This window comes from Lepus europaeus, chromosome 4 (genome assembly GCF_033115175.1).
Source record: "Lepus europaeus isolate LE1 chromosome 4, mLepTim1.pri, whole genome shotgun sequence".
In the NCBI taxonomy this organism is placed as follows: domain Eukaryota; kingdom Metazoa; phylum Chordata; class Mammalia; order Lagomorpha; family Leporidae; genus Lepus; species Lepus europaeus.
In genome coordinates this window covers 41,493,520-41,516,742 of record NC_084830.1, presented here as the reverse complement: position 1 = coordinate 41,516,742, position 23,223 = coordinate 41,493,520, and the positions used below count along the sequence as shown (strand labels likewise).

At 47.3% G+C, this 23,223-nt stretch overlaps 1 protein-coding gene across 1 annotated transcript in view; it reads left to right on the top strand.

The window, feature by feature from the left end:
* GRHL2 (grainyhead like transcription factor 2) overlaps window positions 1-23,223 on the top strand; it is a 107,092-nt gene that overhangs the window by 27,455 nt on the left and 56,414 nt on the right. The window contains exons 6-7 of the mRNA XM_062189484.1: window positions 2,078-2,189; window positions 19,073-19,167. Of these exons, the coding sequence (XP_062045468.1) occupies window positions 2,078-2,189; window positions 19,073-19,167 (207 nt within the window). The remainder of the gene's footprint in view (window positions 1-2,077; window positions 2,190-19,072; window positions 19,168-23,223) is intronic.

The window sequence follows — 23,223 nt, the reverse complement described above, 5'->3', positions numbered from 1 at the left end:
TAAGGAATGAATGTTGATCAAATAGGCTTCTGGAATACTTAAAGTGTCCAAGTAGTTTTGATATGGAATAAAATAGTATTCCTGATACTGTAATATAGGGCTTTGTTTATGGTACTATTTTATAAGCAGTAGTGAATTAAAATGTACTTATTAATATTGAAGCTATTTGCAATTTTTAAAAAGATTTAATTTATTTGGAAAGGTAGATTTATAGAGGGGCAGAAGCTGAGAGAGAGAGAGAGAGAGAGAGAGCTCTTCCATCCATTGGTTCACTCCCCAAGTGGCCACAATGGCCAGGGGCTGGACCAGGCTGAAGCCAGGAGCCCGGAGCCACCTCCGAGTCTCTCGTGTGGGTGTGGGGGCCAAGGCTTGGGGCATTTTCCACTGCCCTCTCAGGCACATTAATAGGGAGCTGGATTGGAAGTGGAGCAGCCGGGACCTGAAGCAGTGTCCATATGGGTGCTGGCACTGTAGGCAGTAACTTAACCTGCTACACCACAGCACTCTACAAGACAGACTTATTATTAGATATTTTAATAATATATATTAGATATTATTATTAGATATTATTATTAGATATTTCTCAATATCATTTTTATAGTACATCCACATTTGTTTATTTGTTTGAGGGAGAGAGCCCATCTGGGTTTACTTCTAGTACCTGCGACAGATAGGGATGAGATGGGATTTGCCAAAGCTAAGAATCATAAACTCAATTCAGATTTCCCGTGTGGGTGGCAGAGACCCCATCACTTGAGCCATCACCACTCCTTCCCACAGTGTGCATTAGCAGGAGGCTGGCATCCAACCAAGGTGTTCTGATGTGGATTGTAACTGACGTCTTAACTACTAAGCTATGAACCTGCCTCCACATTTACATAGATGACATACTTGCCATTGTATTTTGGCAACTATAGGTCTATGTTCGTCAGTATGAAATTTTATTAGCATTTTCTTCATTTCCTTAGTATTTCTCCTGTTACCTTTGCTATTCCAGCCCACAGCATGTAATTAAGCCAGAAATGGTTGTTTGTTTCTTTATAAATAGTACCAAATTCTTTAAGGATATGACTTTTGAAAGTTTACTTGTTTCTAATACAGTACAGGAAAAATAGTTTTGGGATGTTCCTAGTGACTTCACAGAAAAATTGTGTAATTGGTTAATCTGTTATCTCCTAGTAAAACTGATATAGAATTATTTTTTTGCTGTTTGTATTTGCCAGTCATTTTTTAAAAAATTATTTGAAAGGAGAGAGAAGGGGCCAGCACTGTGGCATAGTAAGTAAAGCCACTGCCCGCAGCGCCAGCGTCCCATCTGGGTGCTGGTTCATGTCCCAGCTGCTCCACTTCTGATCAGCTCTCTGCTAATGTGCCTGGGAAAGCAGTGGAAGGTGACCCAAGTACTTGGGCCCCTGCACCCATGTGGGAGACCCAGATGAGGCTCCTGGCTTCTGCTTGGCCCAGCCCTGGCCATTTCCACCCTTTGGAGAGTGAACCAGCAGATGGAAGACTTTCTCTCTCTCTCCCTCTCCCTCTCCCTCTCTGTAACTTTGACTTTCAATTAAACAAATCATTAAAAAAAAAAAAAAGGCAGAAGGAAGAGGTAGAGACAGACATCTGTCTAGTTCACTCCCCAAATGCCTGCAACAGCTGGGGCTGCCCCAGGCTGAGGCCAGGAACCTGGAACTAAACCTGGATCTGCCTTGTAGGTAGCAAGCATCCCAGTACTTGAACCATCACTTGGTGCCTCCCAGGGTGTGCGTTAGCAGGAAGCTGGAGTTGGAAGCAGAGCTGGGACTCAAGCCCAGGCCCCTTAAGACGCTGCTTGGGATGCCTTTATCTTACATTAACTGCTGGCCAAACACCTGCCCAGGTCACCTTTTAAGTGGTCCCCTTTTAAAACAAAACCAACCAGATGGCTGGGCTCACCGTATGGCTGAGCTCTTGCTTTAGTTTTCTAAAGCAAGAGAAGCCAGATCCCAGGGATACATCCCAGGTAGAGTTTCCAGAACTGGAGATGGACTAGGTCACAGAGGTGTTGACCACGGAGTAAGTGCCGCCATTCTCCCCTCTGCAGAGCGTGGTGATGGTGGTGTTCAGTGAAGACAAAAACCGAGATGAACAACTGAAATACTGGAAGTACTGGCACTCTCGGCAGCACACAGCAAAACAGAGGGTTCTCGACATCGGTAAGTTCACCTTGACCTCCCTGTGTGGTCTTTGTCAAGCTGACACATTGCAATGCCAAGGGGACCCAGCTTAGCACTCATGGCTGGGACCCACGTAGCTCTTGTGATGTGCCGGGCACTAGTCGACATGTATTTTCTGTGTTAATACGTTCAGTACAAATCAGGCTGCAAAGTCAAAGTCAGTCTTGGCCAAGAGCAAAGTATTTTCTGCTGTGTGAAAATTGATTGTGTGTCATACGATAGCAATATACTTAGATGTGCGGTGGCCACTTCAGTTTCTAACTCCTGTGTCCTTGCCCTCCCTGTTTGAGGCCAACAGGCAGTCAGCAGACCACATGAGCTGTCATCCCCAGGTCGTGTGGCTCTAAGGCAGCTGGCAAAGGTCACACGGCTGCATGGGAGATCTCGCTCTTTAGTTCTCTATCCTGTGTTCCTTCCATTCCAACACACTGAGTGCAAGTCTCACTGGCTGGTCAAGCAGATGCACCACACAAGACCTTGGCTGCCAGTAATGGATGAACGTGCCAAATTCATCGTGTGGCGCCTGTGTCCTCCTAGCCTCTGTTCTCCAGAGAACAGGGGCTCTGCACAGGGCAACACTCCGGGTGCTGGTTGGTTCAAGAAGGCATCCATTGCCAAGGCTGGAGAGGATGCAGGTGCTGTTAGGCAACCCAGCCATTACCTGAAGGGCTGAGCATCAAAGGGAGGCCGTGGGTGTTGGAGAAGCCACCCAGCAGGCGCTGGGACCACAGAGGGAGCAGTTCTCCGATGGGAGGTGGAATCGCTGCCAGAGATACTGCGGGTGCCAAGAGGGAGGAGGAGCAAGGCCCTGGTATCTCCCAGTCTGCTGCCAGGGCCTCCCATGGGCCAAACTGAACCCAGAGCTGGAGGGCGAAATGAGCCCGGGAGATGCAGCTTGCGGGATTCGGCCTAGGATACGGAGCAAAGCAGGGGACATCCGGTAATGCGTCTTCAAAGCACGGACAGCGGTGTGTGTGTTTGGGAGTGACTGTACCTCCTTTGCTGTGAGACAGCAGCCCTTTCTGAGGCTGAGAATCCGCAGTCCTAGTGAGCATCGGCAGAGGGAGCTTTCGGTTTTGTTGGGTGCCCGAAGGTTTTACTGAGCCAATAGAAGACGGTGGCTTTGATTTCTTACACAGTGAAACCAGGGCCTTGTCAGAACTTGCATCTCACTGTTGCTAGGATCCCTTGATCAATGGCAGAGGTTAGTGATGAGCTAGGAGTAGACTCAGCATTGAATAGTATGGAAATGAATTACTGGTTTGCCCTGCAAAATAGTTAAGCTACTCCCCATCCCTTCCTCCCCCACCCCCAACATTTTATTATCTAATCAACAAGGAAACTGAGATCACCCAAGGCTCAGGGGCCCATGGACCCATCTTCTCAAGTGGCTTGCCCCCAGAGGATCAGTGTGGGAACTGGGCTCAGAACAACTTCCTAACCCAGCTCGCTGCACCAAACCCCCCATGACTGGCTGCCCAGGACAGGGGTTTGGGAAACTTGCCTTAACCTGCCTTGCAACATGTCTACATAAAGCAGAGGAATGATTTGATTTTATTTGAAAAGTTAGCCTTATAATTATTACTCAAGAAAATGAGAGGCGCAATTAAAGAGAAGCATGGACTGGCTCCAAATAAGGCTGATCATAAAAGCCTTTTCCCAGCATACCTGTTGATTTAACCTTGAGACCAGTACGTGGCTCGCTCTTCTCAGCTCTTGGGAGACTTCAGATCTTATCTGTCTTCTTTATCGCCTCCTGCCTGTCTTCAGACTTTCCTCCTGCATATAACTCTACACACACGTATGTGCACGCACACACAGATGCACACAGACACACACGTATGTGCGCACACACAGACACGCATGCGCACCTTTCTTCAAGCATGGTGACTTTGCTAGCTGGGCTAATTGCTTTCAATCTGAGACTGAAGCGTTCAGCCAGCCCCTTGGCTTCAAACAGAACATGCATTTTCTCAGAACTCTATCTAACCTCAACCAGAAGACTGCTCACACAGAGACGGGAGATGTGCAGAAATGTCATATAATGCCTTGTCTTGCTAGACGGAAAAGCATCAGACCACCTGGTCTGCCCGTGGCCTGTAAGCACCATTTTGTTACAAAGGCCAGCTGATGCTGTGAAGAGCCCAAGCCTTGGGTGTTGTGCCATAATCCACAGTGATTCTGGAGTGGGCTTGAGCTGCTATGAGGCCATCCACTCCTCTGAGGGCAGAGGAGTGTCCTGGATGGCCTGTGCCTGCTGAGGGTCAGGGGAGGCTGGAGGTGTGGGGGGTGGGGTGCACGTGGTACGTGTCTGCCAGTTTGGGTTGCAGGCCTTTGAATGGCCTAAAAAATAGGGCAGAGGGTCAGGTTAGTTCATGGAATCTCATTTCCAGATCTCCTACCAAGCTGGAGGTTAAAGTCGGGGCTAAATGTCACAGTTCCCATGCATGGTGGGCAGGTCCCTCGGAGCCCTGTAGGAAGTGACCTTGAAGCTGGCATTAGAGGCCAAGGGGAGGCCGCTTTAGTGAAAGTGAGGGCTCTGACGGGTGTTTGGAGTCTGTGGCCTGCTGTAAGGGAACCTCAGGCTCCTCCTTAGATGCAACACATTTTACGGTGGGGGCGTCGGGGGGCTTGTGCTCTTTTTCATCTCACTCTCGGGGTGCCGGGATGCCAGCAGCCGTCCTGCACTTGTCTCGCCCCCTCCACTGCAGGCCTCCTCCAGCGCCAAGGCTGTGGAGCTTCCTCTTTCCTCTGCTTGGCATCCCACAGCCCTCACGTGCTGGGACCTTCCTTGTCTCTTGCAGCCTGTAGCAGTGTCGCCTGGTGAACATTCTGGCATTTTTCTTTGTATGTACTCGCTTCCCTCGGACCACGTGGTCAGCAGTTTTTTAAGGCTGCCTCTCATCTCCCATACCCAGTCCTCCCAGCAGCCATCAGCGTGCTGGCTGGCAGTGCAGGTTGCCTGCTGCATCCCCAGTGTAGTCTGGTCTGTGGGTCCATGCAGAGAAGGGTGAGTTCCCGAGACCTGGGACAGAGGGAGGGAGGGTGCTGCTCAGAGAGCTTGGAGTCTTGGCTCTGGGGGCTCTCTGTGGCCAGAGGCAAGCTCTCCAGGAGTTTGTCCCTGCATCAGCCCCTCTGCCCCAGTGCTTGTCCCCTCACTCCGTATAGGATCTCTGTCTTCCTTCAGTGCACTGATCACTGCTTGGCCTCTTCTGCATATATGTGTATATTGCTTGCTGCTTCTACCCTTCCTACAAGAAGGGAAACTCCCTGGAGCAGACACGGGGCTGCTTTGTTCGCTTCTGTATCCCTGTGGCTTAGCTCAGGGCCCGAGGCACAGTCAGCGTTCCACGGAGACTTCATAAATGAGCGAGTGAGTGGATGAGTGAGGGAGTGCATACATGAAACTCTTGTATTGGCAGAGCGTCAGCCTTTCGAAGGAGTGAACGCCTCTGTTCCAGGATCTCTCTATGCATCTATTATACGCCAGCAGTTTGCCTTTCATCTGCAAAACAACCCACTGGCTGTTTAAAAGCTGATATGATGAGGGCTAAGAATTCTACCCAAGGTCATGCAACTGATAAATGTCATGGGTAGGATGGAAACCCAAGAATACCATTTACTGCCTTTGTGACTACTACTGCCACAACTACCACCGCCGCTGCTGTTGTTGTTATTCTATGCCCTTCCTACCGTAAATAGCCTTTGCATCCCACCCTGTCCCGAGGACTCGGCCTCCTCCAGGGCTGACCACATGGCGAGAGGTTGAGGTTGAGGGCATTGTCAGTTGACCTCCTGCTTCCTCCGTCTTCGCTTTCCAGCCGCCAAGGACGAGTCACAGCCTGGGTACAGGACGGTGGCGGCGGCAAGTTCTGACATTTCGGAAAGCTGGTTCAGGATCATGGTTCTTGTACGTGAGGTCATCAACTCTTTGGGGGCGGGGAAGGAAACATTAGCAATTAGCTCTGACTTGACACAAGTAAAACAAATCAACCCAGGCCCGAGTGGGTTCTGCTGCATTTCAAAACACACAAGCCAGCTTCTCCAAGCCTCGCAAGTCCTTTCTTGTGTGCTCCGTGAATAACGCAATTATTCAAGGTCATAAACAAATGTGCATTCCTCAGCCCGTGTCAAGTGTCAGTCATACCTCCCATACACAACAGCCGCTGGAACCACGCTGGTGCTTGGATTGTCTCTGAGCAGGAAGACCCCTTTACGTTTTGTCATTTTCGGATTGCATCGAGTCCGCCTCATTTTTGTGAACCCCAGTTTGAGGAAAGGCTCCGTTACCATGCAGTCCCTCTTTAGACCTTTACGGAGCACCTACCGTGCGCCAGCGCTCTGGTTAGACCCTGGCTGTTCAAATGCCATGCAAGCAGGGTCCTGTCCCCAGACTGCTCCAGTGTAGAGGCAGGAAACTGAGAGGCTAAGGTGTCACACGGTGCTGACCATGGAGAGCAGTGCTCCCCACAGACGATGCTCCGAGACCTCTGATGGTAGCAAGGGCCAGTGAGGTCAAAAAGATAAGCAAGACTGCCGTAAGCCATAGGACCTGACAGTCACAGGAGATGGGAGATCGTGGTCTGAAAGGACCTGTTGTGGAGGGGCGGTGCCCACAGGCTCCGGAGTGGTTGTTGGCTGGGAGACAAACCTTACCTTGAGAACCCCTTTCTGACTGGCTGATGGTGGCAGAGAAAGCCTCATGACAGCAGAACACAGCTCTGTTAACTGGGAGGGGGGTGCCCCGCCCTCAGGAAGGGGAGACAGCAGGAGCAGTATGGCCAGGTGCCAGGGCTGGTCCAGGACATGTTGATTTTTTGTGGCTTTGTCCACATATGGGACAGAGTGGGCATTCACTGGCATTGTGAAAGTTACCCAGTTTAGTATAATGTGAGCCATTTAAAAAATAACCTAAACAGACCAATGACCTGGGCTAGGTAGGAAGCCAGCCCCAACACTGGATAATTCCAGAACCGCTCTCTGCAGGAAGGCGCATGTCTCTATTTCTGTTTCTAGTTGTTATCTTTCAAAAGGGGAAAAGTAATTAAAGGAGGTGCAACAACTGATAATAACGTCACAGCCCGAAAGCCCAAAGCTGCCACACTCAACCTGTGGCACGCTCACCTAGAATTTGCCGACTGAACAGAGTGGAGAATTGCTCTGGCCCTTTGGAGGCTCGTCACAGAGGCATCGTTACTGTGTGCTCACACCCAGCATCACAATGATGGATAAAACCACGAGGTTAATGGTGAAGCCAACGGACCGCCCTTGATTCTAACCTCTGTCCTTGATTTTGGTTCGCAGTATTCTTCCCTGGGTCAGGATATATTAGTTGCTGTTAATATTAATCCTGTAGCTTTCCATGATACCGAAGAGGCAATTGTAGTTCAAGTTCAGTTATTAGCTTGTGATTGCCTGCTACCTATGTCTTAAGATCAATTTTAAATTGTACTCTGTTGATAAGAGTTTTATATTAAAGTGAAACTTTCCTTGAAAATGGAAAGTTCCAGCAAAATCAAAATGTTTCTTTCAAGTTGGATCTCTGCAGTTCTTTTTGGAGGTCCAAGGAAGCTTTCCAAAAGACTGTCAAGCCCAGCTTAGATGACCCCTGGGAGATACTCCGTGTGGCTTGTCCATCCAGGCCCAGGGGTCACCATCAATCTGCAGTCGTCCTCCACTTCAGGTCCGAGCTGGGTTTCACGTCGGGCAGCACTCTTTGGGTTCCCTAGAAGAGACTGGCTTTGCACGTGTCCTCCAAGCGTGCTGTCTTGGAGTTCTTTCATATCATCCTGGGCTATGCAATGCTGAGCACCGTGTACAGCTGCAGGAGAGGGGAGAATCAAGGTGGTGGGCAGTAGAGGGCAGCTCTGGCCTTTCGGGGGTCAGGGAGCCGGGGACTGCCACCTCGTAGCCCTAGCTTGGAGACCTCTGAGGGTCCGTTCCACTGATAGCATGAAGCTACCCCTTAGGGAGATGCTGGCTTCGATGGTGAGATTTTTTAAATTAACATACACACACACACACACACAGAAGTAAGCCCACTTCAGACATCCTCCATGTTTGGTGCCATAAATGCTGCATTTTGTTCTGTAACTTTTTGTCCACATATCCTGGACGATGTGTTATTTTTTCCCTTATTGATGGGACCTGGTCATTATTCGTGGTGATTACATCAAGTTTTCATCTCACTTCTACCTGATTTCATGTCTTTGCTTGGGGCCTAATTATTTCCTTTCTTCAGAGAGTCGTTTAATGAAACCTCAGATAATCTATTACTCTTACATTTTTCAAATTATATTACTGATGTAAAAATGACCCCAAAATACCAGGAAACCTTGGAGATAGAGCATGATGGTTTCCTGAGACTTTTGTATTTCCTGAACAAAAATATACAGGTGATCTTTTTAGTGACCCTCCAGCATTTTCTAGAAGTTTCTGTCTCTCTTGCCTTTTTTTTTTTTTTTTTTAATTTGACAGAGTTATAGACAGTGAGAGAGAGACAGAAAAGTCTTCCATTGGTTCACCCCTCAAATGGCTGCTACGGCTGACGCTGCGCCGATCCATAGCCAGGAGCCAGGTGCTTCCTCCTGGTCTCCCATGCGGGTGCAGGGCCCAAGCACTTGGGCCATCCTCCACTGCACTCCCGGACCACAGCAGAGAGCTGGACTGGAAGAGGAGCAGCCGGGACTAGAACCCGGCGCCCATAGGGGATGCGGGTGTCACAGGCAGAGGATTAACCAACTGAGCCACAGCGCTGGCCCCTCCCTTGTCTTTCAGTAGAAATAAATTGGTGTCTTTGCAGTAGTCTGAAGTGCAAAATTAGGCAAATTTATAGTCTTTCTTCTCTGTTAACAAAACCTAAAGCTTAGCAACAGAAAAATTTTCCTGAATTAGACTAAACTCTTTGATGCTGTAGGAGCCCAAAGAAGGTGAGTTCATCTGAAGAAGACACTGTGACCGCCTCCAAGGGTGTGGGGTTGCCAGTAGCTTCTCTAATCTTGAAAAGACAGGACTGAGGGACTGAGCCCGTGGTAGTAGGGCCTCTCCTCCTGGCTGGCCGGTTCTGGAAGGTGGCCACTGGCGTCGCTCCATTTCACAGCACAGGCGGCTCCGAGAGGCCTGGAGCTTCCCCAAGGCTGCAGCTGCTCCAGGTGGACCCACACCTGCCATCCCTGGGTCAGCCTGGGGGAGACCCCGGTAGCAGCAGCAGCCTCCCTCCTTTGAAAGGAACCTCTCAAAGAAAATCTATGTAAGATAAAATAATATCAAAATGCTCTAATGTCAGAATTGAGAGAGAATAAGTGAAAGTTAAAGGACCAGTAGCATGAGTCATTGAAATAGCAATTATTGCCCACATCAGAATAATCATTGCAGGCTCCCCGTGTGATCCCCACCCTGTCACATGGGAGATTTGTCTTATGTGTCCGCCTGCTGCTCCACTTCAGTGTATACAGCTAGGCAACCAGGGATGGCCGGGGAGATTGAGAGAGGATAATCTGCAAGGGGCATGGGGGGTGGGCATTTGGTGTGGCAGTTAAGACACCACTTAGAGTACCTGCAACCCACATCAGAGTGCCCGGGTTCAACTGTGGGCTGATAACTTCTCATTCCACCTGCTTAGAACTTCCTACCCCAACACCTGTCTCCAAGATGGTTGGTGTATCAAGCATGAGTTGCAGAATGGAGAACTGAAATCAATCATAAGTAGTTCATGCAGTGTGGAAGCAGAAATTATTTACGTAAGTTCTGCCCATGTGTGTCTCATCATTCATTAAGTGCCAGGTACTTTTGTGTGATTCACAAATGACCTATGTGGACCAAAGGCAAAGTTAAATCCCTCTGAGTCACATGGACTAATGAGAAGAGTTTAATTTTAAGCCCATTTAAGTTGGCTACACTCAGAGTTGTAAGTCGTGGTGCTTGTATCGGCACATATCTCTGTGCATTTATGTCCAAACACAGAATATGACCTGTTATCCACTTGAAATGCTATTTGTGGGTCAGGACCAACCTTCTTAAAAAATGAAACCAAATAGAATAAAAACTACCAGCGCACTTGAAATATAGTAATGGGTTATGTTGTAAAATATTTTGCTCACTCTAAGTTTATGGCCAAACAGGATTTGAAAGCTATAACATTGGCCTATACAATTCCCTCTCTAGAGGGGCCAGTGTTGTTGCAAGGGTTAAGCCTCCGCCTGTAGTGCCAGCATCCCATATAGGCACCGTTTCAAATCCTGGCTGCTCCACTTCCAATCCCACTTCCTGTTATGTGCCTAGGAAATCAACAGAAGATGGCTGAAGTGCTAAGGCCCTGACCACCCATATGGGAGACCCAGAAGGAAATCAAGGCTCCTGGCTTTGGTCTCTCCCATCCCAGGTTGTTACAACCATTTGGGGAGTGAACCAGAAGATGGAAGATCTCTCTCTCTCTCTCCATCTGTAACTTTGCCTTTCAAATAAATGAATACATCTTTCTTTAAAGAATTCCTTCTGTAGAAACAAGAGGGTTGAGTCAGACACAAACAAAATATTAACCTGAAGAGAAAATCCCAAAGAAAATTTCATATTAAAAATATTTATTTACTTATTTATTTGAAATGCAGACTAACAGGGAAAGAGATTGTCCATCTGCTGGTTCACTCTCCAAATGGCGCAACAGCCAGGGCTGGACCAGGCCAAAGCCAAGAGTCTGAAACTAAATCTGGGTCTCCCACATGGGTGGCAAGGACGCAAATACTTGGGCCATCATGGACTGCTTTCTCAGGCTCACTAGCAGGCATTGGGTTGGGAATGGAGAATGGAGTAGCTGAGACTCGAACCCGTGTTCTGATATGGGATGCCAGTGAACAAGTGCAGCGCAAACCATTGTGTCACAACACCGGCCCTATTCATCTTAAATTATATTTGTGAGGGTGTTATACAATGGAGGGAAAATAGTAATTTTAGTAATTGGTCATCAATAACTATAGCTTTAATGATATCAAAGAGTCACTCTGTGCCAGGCATGCTCATTCATACTTTTAGCCATCTTTGTTCTGGATTATGAATGGAAAAGTGCTTGTTTGAAAGATTGTGCGTGTGTGTGTGTGTGTGGTTACATACACACACAACTTACAATTTCCAATCCTACCATGACCCCTTGCAACTTGCTATGGTTTTGAGTGTGTTCCCCCAAAGTTCATGCCTTGCAAACTCAATCCCCTAATTCTTATGCTAATGATAGTTGGTGGCGGGCCTTTGGGAAGTAGTTGGAAGAGGTTCTGGGGGTGGAACCCCATCATGATACTCTTAGAAGAGGAAGAGAGATGCAAGCTGGCGTGCTGGCTGCATCTCTCCATGTGACGCCTCCTGCCTTGTTACCAGTGCCAGGCTTGTAGACGTCTCATCCTCCAGAGCTCTGCATTAAATAAGCCTCTGTTCTGTCTTTAAAATTTTGTAAAATATATATTTTTAAGCTTTTACTCGGCATATAAAACACAAACATATTTATAGGGCAAAGTAAGATAATTTGATCTGTGTATACAATGTGTGAGGATCCAATCGGAGTGATGAGTGTGTCTGTCTACTCAAGCATTTATTATTCCCATGTGTTGGCAGACTTTGGACTTTTCTGGTTACTTTTAAATATATCGTAAACTGAACCAACTTCTATTCCTTATGAATGACTGGATCTATGGCATTTGGTTATAATACAGAAAACAGACTAAGACACAAAGAAGGTGAGTGGGAAAGAGAGGGGTTTTTTGGTTTGGTTTTTGAAGATTTATTTGTTTGAAAGGCAGAATTAGATCTTCCATCTGCTGGTTCATTCTCCAAATGGTTGCAACTGCCATGGACCAGGCTGAAGCCAGGAGCCTGGAGCTCTATCCGGGGCCCAAAGCCTTTTCCATCTTTAGTTGCCTTCCCAGGTGCATTAGCAAGGACTTGCATCAGAAGTAGAGCAGCCAGTACTGGAACAGGCACTCACATGGAATGCTGGCTCTGCAGGTGGCGACTTAACCCACTGTGCCACAACGCCAGCCCTAGCGGGAGTATTCTAAAAGTGCTTGCCCATTTCCTAGTCTAAGAATAAAAAAAATACGAGAACTACCGTCAGTACTGTTGGAGGCCATGTGTGTGAAGGGTGTGTGTATAGCACTGTGTGTAGCACACACTGGCTATCACACGACCGTGGCTGTTACTATCCGCTCGTGGTCTAGAACCAAGCCATGGAAACATGTTTAGTGCCTCTGACCATCAGCTCAGTGTGGACACACTTAGGAAACCTAGGTAACCTTCGACATGGTGAAAAGCATTATAAAGAAAATAATGAGCTCATTAGTGAGTTCCTGTGAGTCATTCAGGTTTGAAGAAGCTGCTGCTTTGATTTTGAAAAACAGGGAAGAAAACATCTCAGAACCTGCTGGGACGAGTGTTTGTTTATTGTGTGTATTCCAAGTGGGAGCGGGTGCTCCTTGAGTGACCCTCTTCTGCGCCCTGAGTTTGCGTTCATCCTATTTGGCTTTGCAGGTGGAGGTAGCAGGTGCTCAGGACAGGTGAGATGGGGTCAAGTGGCGCAGGCTTGGTCCCATGCTCCACCACAGGACCAGCAAAGTTCCATCCCCTTAGAAATTGTCTGTTTTGTGGCTGAAGAGGTACAAGTTCAGAGAGGTCCAACTCACTCACGGAAGTTTGCAGAGCTTGGAGACAAGGGGCCAGAAACTTGAATTCAGGTCTGTGTATCTCCACTACTGGTGTTCTTTGTCCTGTGCCTTGGTTACCACCTGTGAATGGGCTTGTAGCACCACGAACCCAAACATATGAATGATTGCAGAGTTGGCGGTCATGGGCCAGAGTGTTGCATTCCGGCTTCAACATTTCACCAGTCCAGACAGAATCTGTCTCTTTTAGAAGAGAGGCAATTTTTGTATTAATTATACCACTCCTTTTAATCTCCAACAATATATACAAAAAATAATTAAAAGGGGGTAGTTATGATTTCCCAAGCACCTAAAGCCTAATTAAGGGGAAGGAATGAGCATTTCCTTTGACAGCATTCCAGACCCACATGTCTACATAGAACCTGCTGGAAGGAAGTTTGCTCTTCAAAAGTCTGAATAGAAAAACCCATTAACAGACCACTGATTACATGCAAAAGATAAAATTAAAAGCGATAACAAAAGGACTCACCATCCTTCTTCCGGTAATTAAAATAGGGTAGGAGTCCCATAATTTAACCTACCAAGAAATGTGTAGAAAACATGCTATATTCATGCCTACCCAGCAGCCCTGCAGTGAAACACTTATAACGTAACATCTCTTGTTTTCTTACAATGGCTAACTTCTCAGCTTTCCACCTTCATGGTGATTGCATGTCTTGGAGATGTTTTCCTGTTGGCTTTCTCTCTCCAGAACCCCCCCACCCCGACTCTGCCCCTTTTTGTCAGGGAATCTGCAATGGTCCATCCATGTCCAGTCTCTCTGCCTCCTCAAAGTGCATTCCCTCCGTGCTATTTCTACAAGCCAGCTGCCATTGCAGAGTCTGCTGTGAGCCCACCATCTGGTGACGATTTTCTGATTTGCAAGATAAACACAGACCTTGGCCGAAGCTATATGGCCTTTGGCTTCAGATGGACCCGGATTCAAATCACAGATTGGCTTGTTAAGAGCTAGGTGATTTTCCAGAGTGGCTCGATGTCTCTGCAGAGGAGGGTGCTGCTGGCAACTCCATGAAGTGGTTGTGAGGATTAGATGTGGTAAATGTGGCAGAGGCTTGTCATGGCTTGGAAAGTCTCTTTTTGTAGCAGGTACTGTGGTCAAGAGAGCATTTGCATTTTAATGCTGAGGGATGGCAGTACTTTTATCCAAAGGAATGAGTGTTTTAGGTTGGGATTCCAGGAACAAGAAGAAGCAGACAACTTGGAATAGTGATGTTTGAGTCGCCCCAGGTAGGCGGCTGCTGGAGCTTCCTCTGTGTAGTGTTTGTGTCCACCCAAGAGGAGAGTTATTTTAGGGAAGGAGAATATTCTGTCACACGACTTCATTGATAGTTCACTTAGGGCCTTAGTGATGTGGTGCTTTCTAAGGTTATATATGGGGTGAACCAAGTGTACCAGAGGATCCAGTCTTTTTAATTTGTCATAGAAACAAAACTACCCAAATATAAAACCAGTGTCACCCAGGCCTGGTCTCCTGCCATGAGCCTTACTGGGAGCTGATTGTTGGCCATGCCACAGGTGCATGAATTAAAATCTCAGGGTATGGGCCCCAGCATCTGCCTTTTATCAAATATCTCTGGATGAGTGTGAAGCCCTGCAGTGTTTTAGAAACACTGTGACAGAACATCCACCCAGTTGTAAGCATGAGAATCCTGGAACCTCACTCGCCTTGGAGAGGCATCCTCAGGGGCCCTAGAGGGTAGACACGGCCGTGTGCTCCCACATCTTCACATGGTGACATTCCAAGGACATTACAGGCTCAGAAAGGAGTCCGGGGATTTTGGCTCCAGCCACATGATGTAATCAGTGAGATCAACATTATTCTCATCACTTTAGAGTCACATCTCTTCCTCCATGGTTTCAGTCTTTTTAATGCTTAAAGCTAATGAGCTTAACTCCTTTGTGTATAAATTACCAAGCTTATCAAGAGCTACCTCTTCTCTCTGGTCAGTTGGCATGATTTTTTTTTTTTTTAAATAAAATGTGTATCAGTCAATAATAATGTTGGTCCATTATGCCTGTTTATGGAAATATTTCAGCCATTTTCTTATTTATACTCCTATTTTTGCCAAGTTACTATCATGTTTATAAACCAATGTATAAAACATGCAGTTTTTTATGTTGCCTTGTCATTTTTGTAGGGAAAAAAGTCTGTTCTAAACTTAAGACGTTCGCAGTCACATGTTTTATAATTCTTCTAAAGCGGGGTGATTTTTCTCAGCTAGGGTGTCTACCATGCAAGAAGAAACCAGGTGCAGATCATACAATATCTAGCCATACAAGGAACTGCAGATGCAGAATGTTGAACAGTGGCTCCCCCACCCCCCCAAATATGCCCATGTCCTAAACCCCGGAATTTGCAAATATGACCTCAATTGAGGAGAAGGTCTTTGCAGATGCAATGAAGTTAAGGATCTCAAGATGAGATCATCCTGGGTTGAGGTGGGCCCCTCCATCCAATGACTACTCCTATAAGAGAAGAGACCACCGGGTGAAGACAGACTGGCATGATGCCACTGGAAGTTAGGATACAACTGGATTGCTGGCAAGCAGCCGGCCAGAGAGAGGTAGAGGGCGGAGTCTCCCTTAGGATTCCCATAAGGAACCAACAGTTTGATTTCAAACTTCTAGCCTCTAGAAATGCAAAGCATAAATGTCTATTCTCATCGACCACCACTTTTTTTTTTTTTTTTTTTTTTTTTTTGTCATTTGTTAAGGTAGCTCATGGAAATGAATGCCACGGCATTACCTTTTACCAGCTGCACTTGTCAACCATTTTCAAAAGTTGGGTCTGAGAAACCTTCTTGAGGAAATAAATTAAGGAAGGCTTAACACTAGGTTGCTGAATTTCTCTCCCAATCCTGTGTGTTGTAAATCCGTAAATCCTTAAGCAAATAGTACCTCTCAAATGACATTAACACAGTGTTGAGAAACCGGAGATCCGTCCATTAGCGTGCTATTTATCGGAAAGCATGCACACTGTTGTGTCGTGTGCAGAAGCTGTTCGGTCTTCTGGAAAGCACTGGGAAGCGTGCAGTGGTAGCAGAGCAATTTTATCATGTGGGGACACCGATAGAGGGTAGCAAAGAGCAGACATCTCTTGTCCAAGGATAGTGAGGGGCGGGTGCTGTTAGTCTCTTAATTACATTTTTTGTTTGGAGCAACTATGGACCTATTTATTCATTTAACAAACCTATACAGTTCATCTTGTGTGAAACTACGAAAACAGAGCTGTAAGTCCTCACCCTCATCTTCTCTATGTAGTTAGTGAAAAATGCTAGTGCTAAATAGTAAACACATAAAATACTTGGACATGCAATGATGGCAATAAAGAAAGTCATGCACCCAGCCAGTCAATCAAAAGGGCTCTCAGCAGTCCTTTTGTTCTTGACATAAAAAAGCAGACTAAGGATAATTGTATTGCTAATTTATTTATCCACTTATTTATGTTCTTTTGCTTTTTAAATATTTATTTATTTGAAAGAGTTACACAGAGAAGGAGAGGTAGACAGAGAGAGAGAGAAAGAGGTCTCCCATCCACTGGTTCACTCTCCAGATGGCCGCAATGGCCAGAGCTGCGCCAATCTGAAGCCAGGAGACAGGAGCTTCATCCGGGTCTCCCACGTGGGTGCAGGGGCCCAAGAATTTGGGCCATCTTCTGCTTTCCCAGGCCATAGCAAGGAGCTGGATTGGAAGTAGAGCAGCTGGGACTCGAACCTGTGCCCATATGGGGTGCCAGCACTGCAGGTGGCGGCTTTACCCGCTACGCCACGACGCCAGCCCCTATTTATGTTCTGTCTCATCTGCACCAAGAGAGCCTCAAAATTGGGGAACTCGTCTTGTTCTCTGCTGCTTCTCGGGTGTGAGGGCTGCCTGGCACACACAGGCACGTGGTGAACGTTGGCTCCAAGCCGTGGTTGGTTGGGTAAGAGAAGGTGCCTTGTGCAAGACTAGGGATCCCATTGAGTGTTTTGTATGTATTTGTACTTCAGTTGTCTTTGCTTTTCTTTTTTTTTTTTAAAGATTTATTTATTTGAAAGAGTTACACAGAGAGAAGGCGAGGCAGAGAGAGAGAGAGATCTTCCATCTGCTGGTTCACTCCCCAGATGGCTGCAATGGCCAGGATTGGGCCTAGCAGAAGCCAGGGGTTTCATGTGGGTCTCCCACATGGGTGATAGGGGCCCTAATTGTCAAGGAGCTGGATCAGAAGTGGAGTTGCCAGGACACGCACTGGTGCCCATATGGGATGCTGGCATCATAGGTGACAGCTTTGTCTGCTACACCAAAACTCCAGTCCCTACATGAATCCTTCCTTAAAACCAAAGAGAAAGAATATGAAGAAATATAAGCAGCCAGAAACCAAATGAAAGACTGTTCGATCTGCTTAGCAATCAAGGAATTACAAAGTGAAATAATGAGTTTCCGTGTTTTGCATATCAATTTGGAAGGAAGCATGAACTTGTACACTGTAATCAGGAACAGAAATCGTTTCATCCTTTCCAGGAGCAATTTGACAAAATGCGCTGAAAGTCTTAAAAATAGATTTCCCCTTGTTGACCTATTATTTTCCCTTCTGAGAATATACCTTCATGAAGCATAATTAAGTATAAATGAAATTATAAAGATAACTAAAAAAAATTAGTTGAAATAACAAAGTAGTAGACAGTATCTAAGTGACCAATAGGAGCAGATCACGCTGTAGCAGGTACTGCAGTATAGTGGCATTGCTCATCACAAGGTGCGTCCCACCAGTTTATTGACATGGGAAGATGCTGAAGATGTGGTACAATTTTTATAAAAACAATTAATATTGACATAGCTTGGAGAAAAGGAGAATGAAAAATAGGGAAGTTGAAGTGTGTATAGATATTTTATAGTTGGTTATTTGTGGCGAGCAGATTTTGTTTGTCTCCGTCACTGACTTATGGTGAACACATGATTTTATGTTGAACATATATTGCCGAGTTATTGCCTTTGTATGTATGGAAACGTCTGGTTGGCTATCCTGACCCTGGAGAGATGGTTGAACATACAAGTGGTAGAAGAAGTATAAATATAATGTCTGTGGAATGTTGCTTTGTACCCAGCAGACTGGCAAAAAGGTAGGAATTGAGTGACACAGGACCGGGGTTTGAGTGGGAGGCAGGACTGGCAGCCCACTCTGGAGAGCACATGGCACAGCCGTTCTGTGATCAGCCCACAGGTCAGCTCCAGGGAGTACTGATCTCTCTCACAGTGTCACATGGGGTGCCAGAGCAGAGACCACCGGGGAGTTATCCAAGGACGGGGCTAAGAAAATGGCAGCCGATGGCAGCCACGGAATTCAATGCAGTTACAACAAGGCACACGTGGCCAGCAGTGTGGTTAGACCTCAGAAAGTCCGTGGTGAGCATGATGAGATGAAACCCAGGGTGCCCAGTGAACTCTGAACATACATGAACAATTGATACATTTTCTAGGATGAGTATATTCCAAATAGTTTCTGAATGTGGCAACCCTATATAGCACAACACAAGTGATGTTGTATACTAGAGAAAAAAACAACCCAGCACGGTTTATAAGAACACGCATCAAAGGCATTGTGTTGCTATTGTGTTGTGGGCAGGCTGTGGGAAGAAAAAGGCATAAAAAAAGAGAGAGGGCCTTGAATGGACAGGAGTTGAAACAGTCCTGTGGCTGATTAATCCAATTCTCCATACCAAAAAGAAATTGTTGAAGAGTTGTCAGTTTCTTTGCTAAAGTCCTCATGACACTGCCTGGCTGATAAACAAAATATTCTGTTCTACCAGTAAAAGAAGAAGAAGAAACAAAAAAAACCCTCAAGAGTGCTGTGGCACTTCTAGCAAAATTTAAGTGGCTGGCACATAGTGAGAAGGAGACTGACGAGGTGACATGGGACTCGGAGGACAAAAATCCTTCATAATTTCACAGACCTAGTGAAAAATGAAACTAATAAACAGATCTACTTAGACTTACTCTTTTCATAGAGGGGGTGCTCGTGTTCGGGCAGGGTAAATATTAGCCAAAGGATATTGGGAAGCACAAATCCTTAACGCCATAAAGATAGCCAGCAACGCTGGCGAAGTTTACGTTTACCCGCTGGGCAGTGATGGTTCAGCGCACACAGCGAGTAACTCAATCCTCTCTCTTCTCCCATGCTAGCCGACTACAAGGAGAGCTTCAACACGATCGGAAACATCGAAGAGATTGCCTACAACGCGGTTTCCTTTACCTGGGACGTGAATGAGGAGGCCAAGGTGAGTGACAACCTGGCACAGCGGCCACGCCTCCTCTCCGCAGGGGGTCCGTCAGCAGAATTTTGGATGGGGCCCGAAGGAAAGGCAGGGTGAAGCTATGGGCTAGCTGTGAAAGTCACACACGTGCACAGCTCCATTGCCTCTCCCTGGGGTCTGGGAGAAAAGGCGGTGCGCCCGTGCATGGTGGCACCTCCTTCCGGCTCCAAGCTCCATTTTGGCAGCTAAAGATCCCTTCTGGCTGTGCTGCAGAGTCCCTCAGGTGCCCCGGGAGCCCCTCCATGCAGCGGCTTTGACAGGCAGGGAAGGACTTGGGCTACCGTCTTCACAGGTAAGCACCTATGCGGGCTTCCTCACCCCTGCAAGGCTGCCAGGGCCCACGCTGGCAGACGGACAGATCTAGGCAGCAGAGTGCAGGTGTCTGGGCCCCTCGCCGTGACCTTGAGGTTCTCCTTTCTGCTGGCTGCTTCACCATTTTCCACTTCCCTGGGTGCCAGGAGGGTGAAGGCGTGTCGTTTTGAGCCTGAGACACTGCCCAGAGCATAGATTGGCCATGAAGCCAGGAGTCTCGCTGGCTTTTTATAAAAACTCGAAACCACTCTTCCTCCTGTGTTCTTTCTTAGCCTCGGATTCTTGATCCTTATTTTGCACCTACGGGAAGCCTCCAGATGAAACCTAAGCTTGTTTTCTGCTTCAGTGACGTACCATGTGGGCCAGGGTCAGCTGACTTTGTCTTCAAACTAATGAAAAGGTCAATGTAAAGAGCTGGTCAATACCATATTGTCTGCCAGCGGGGAGGGCCAGGCGAGAGAGGAAACCCTGGGGGAAGTTCATGGGCGTGACCCACGGGAAGAAGAATTGTGCAGTGTCTCACTTCGCTCATGTAGAAAACGGCCTCGCTGAAGCTGGCTTCAGGCCGGGAAGGTGACCCAAATGGGCACGCAGTGACAGAGTGGGAGCATGGGCTGGGAGATGCTGCGGGGGCTCCGTGCCTCTCAGAGGGAGGAAGCCATGCACTGCGGGGCTCCATGCCTCTCAGAGGGAGGAAGCAGGCCTGGCCATGCACTGCGGGGCTCCGTGCCTCTCAGAGGGAGGAAGCAGGCCTGGCCACATGCTGTGGGGGCTCCGTGCCTCTCAGAGGGAGGAAGCCATGCACTGCGGGGCTCCATGCCTCTCAGAGGGAGGAAGCAGGCCTGGCCATGCACTGCGGGGCTCCGTGCCTCTCAGAGGGAGGAAGCAGGCCTGGCCACGCACTGCGGGGGCTCCGTGCCTCTCAGAGGGAGGAAGCAGGCCTGGCCACGGCCACAGGCTCAGGTCGCTGCGGGATCAGGAACTGCACAGTGCCATTGTCTGGGCTCCACGCCTCCCTACCTAAGCTCTATGCTCTCGGCCCTGCCTGAGCCCCTCTGCGTGCCCTGCCCTCTGCTAGGAGAGCTTCCTCCAACTTGGCCACATGTATGTGCACCCCTTCCGTCCTCCCACCTAACTCCTGTGCCCCTCCAGCCGCTGCCTGGCCTTTCTCTTTGCTCTCTGTCCTCCTCAAGGTTCCTTGTGACGGCACAGTCCTGGAGCTGGTGGGAATCCTTAGCGAGAGCCATCTGAGCTCGCTGGACTTTGTGTCCCACATTCAAAACAAAACCAACTCATGAGCACCTGCAGATGTCTCGCTGGTGCTTCAGAGAGGGAGGTGGGGGAACTAACAGTGCGACCAGGCAGAGGCCAGGCCTTCTTGAGTCGCTGGGGAGGAACTGGGATCCTCTAACTAGAAGTGCCTGATTTATAGCAATCCCACCTTCATCATGTCCTTGGCATGCAATCCAGTAACGAGTGCCGTGGATGACTGTGTTAATGCCAGTGCTTCAGTATGGGTCTTGAAAATATCTACACCAGTTTCTGCTGGAAGCTTCAGGCTGCCCTGTAGACCAGGGACCCCGTTACTTTGGGATTCAGTTGAGCTTTCATCCAAGGTCATCCACTCATTTACCATGTGTGGGAGCTCGTGTTCTTGGCGAAATGTGTGTGTGCCAGCATATGTGTGGTTCTGGACAGACAAGTTTAAGTTCACATGTACTGTGAGCAAATGGCAGTGGAAGAAATCTGACATTGCTTTAGTACCAAAACGTGTTCTGTTCCTTTAAAATATATTTTTAGCAGTTATTAATTGGCTGCAATTTGATGCAGTCTGGATTAATCAGTAAGTAGTAAAATATAGTTCCCAATAACTTCTTCCAAACTACTAGTAGAGAAAAGCCATTACATTGAAATCGACTTCATTAGGGAGGCTGAGAAGATTACTCTGCAGAGCCCAAGGCATCTCTTTAAAATGTTATTGATCTTATAATCAGCCTGCAAATAATAAGGTCACATGGTTATGGAATAAAAGGTTTTGACCAAGCCAGAAGGAATAGGAGTCTTTCTCCTACTACATGAGTGGACTTGTGTGTGGTTTTCATATTTAGTCATCTTCTCACAGTTGTATTTGCTTTCCAACTTCCATACTGAGATCTTCTATAGGTTTCAGGGCTGAGGATCCATTCAGTGTCCCATGTCATTTTGGCCTGGGTGGCCAAGTGCATAAACTTGTGACCTACGGTCTCCATATGGTCTGAAGAATGTTATATCTGTCTGTGTGTATTCTGCATTTACGTACTTATATTTGAAATGCAGCATTTTATTCACATTTAATAATCAAGAATTATTATTTAAAATATTTATTTGAGAGAGAGAAAGGGAGAGAGGGAGAGAGAGAGAGAAGGAGAGAGGGAGATGGAGAGCTCCCATCCCATCTGCTGTTTCGCTCCTCAAATGCTTGTAATGGCTGAGACTGGGCTGGGCCAGAGCTGTGAGCCAGAAACGCAATCCAGGTCTCCCAGGCCAGGGTGGCAGGAACCCGGTTACTCGAGCCATCACCACTACCTCCCACGGACAGCACTAGCAGGAAGCTGGAGTCTGGAACCAGAACTGGGTATGGAACCCAGGGATTCTGATGGGGGAGGCAGGTATCTTAACTGCTAAGCTAAACGCTGGCTCCCCACAGCTCCTCTTCACCTACTAAAGTTTTCCTGTCCTTCTAAATACCCTTTCTGACGTCTGGTATGGATACAGGTATCTTAACCTGTGGCCTGCTAGGCTAAATGCCTGCCCAAGGAGGTTAATTTTTTTTAAATCCAGGTTTCTGGATTCTTTCAGATAATTAAAGATTCTGGCAACCACGGGCCCTGAGTGGTTCTTGTGAGCTACTGGCTGTTCTCTTTATTGATTCCCCTAGCCTTCTCCATTCTGGAATGTTCTTTGCCTGACCCGGGTGGATACTTGAGTTTTTAGGCTCAGTCACATGGCCCACAGACAGTTGATGAGCAGTCTGGACCTGTATTGGCCCTCAGCATTGGGGAAAGTGGAGATTCAGTGGAGGCTCAAAGATTGGTCAGCTCAGTCAAGTCTGTGGCTCAGAGGAACGCTTGCTGACTTCCCGGGTTCCCGTGGCCAGGGCTTAGAGTGCCACAGAGAGTGGTGGACGGCCAGAGACTGTGCTGCCACTGTGGACTTAATCTTTTTTTTTTTTAAACTTTTATTTAATAAATATAAATTTTGAAAGTACAATTTTTGGATTATAGCAGCTTTTCCCTGCCATAACCTCCTACCACCCACAACCCATCCTATCTCCTACTCCCTCTCCCATCCCATTCTTCATCAAGATTCATTTTCAATTATCTTTATATACAGATCAAATTAGTATATACTAAGTAAAGATGTCAACAGTTTGCACCCACACAGATACACAAAGTATAAAGTACTGTTTGAGTGGTAGTTTTGCTGTTAATTTGCATAGTACAACACATTAAGGACAGGGATCTTACATGGGGAGTAAGAGCACAGTGACTCCCGTTGTTGATTTAACAACTGACACTCTTATTTATGACGTCAGGAATCACCTGAGGCTCTTGTCATGAGCTGCCAAGGCTATGGAAGCTTCTTGAGTTCACAAACTCTGACCTTATTTAGACAAGGCCATAGTCAAAGTGGAAGTTCTCTCCTCCCTTCAGAGAAAGGCACCTCCTT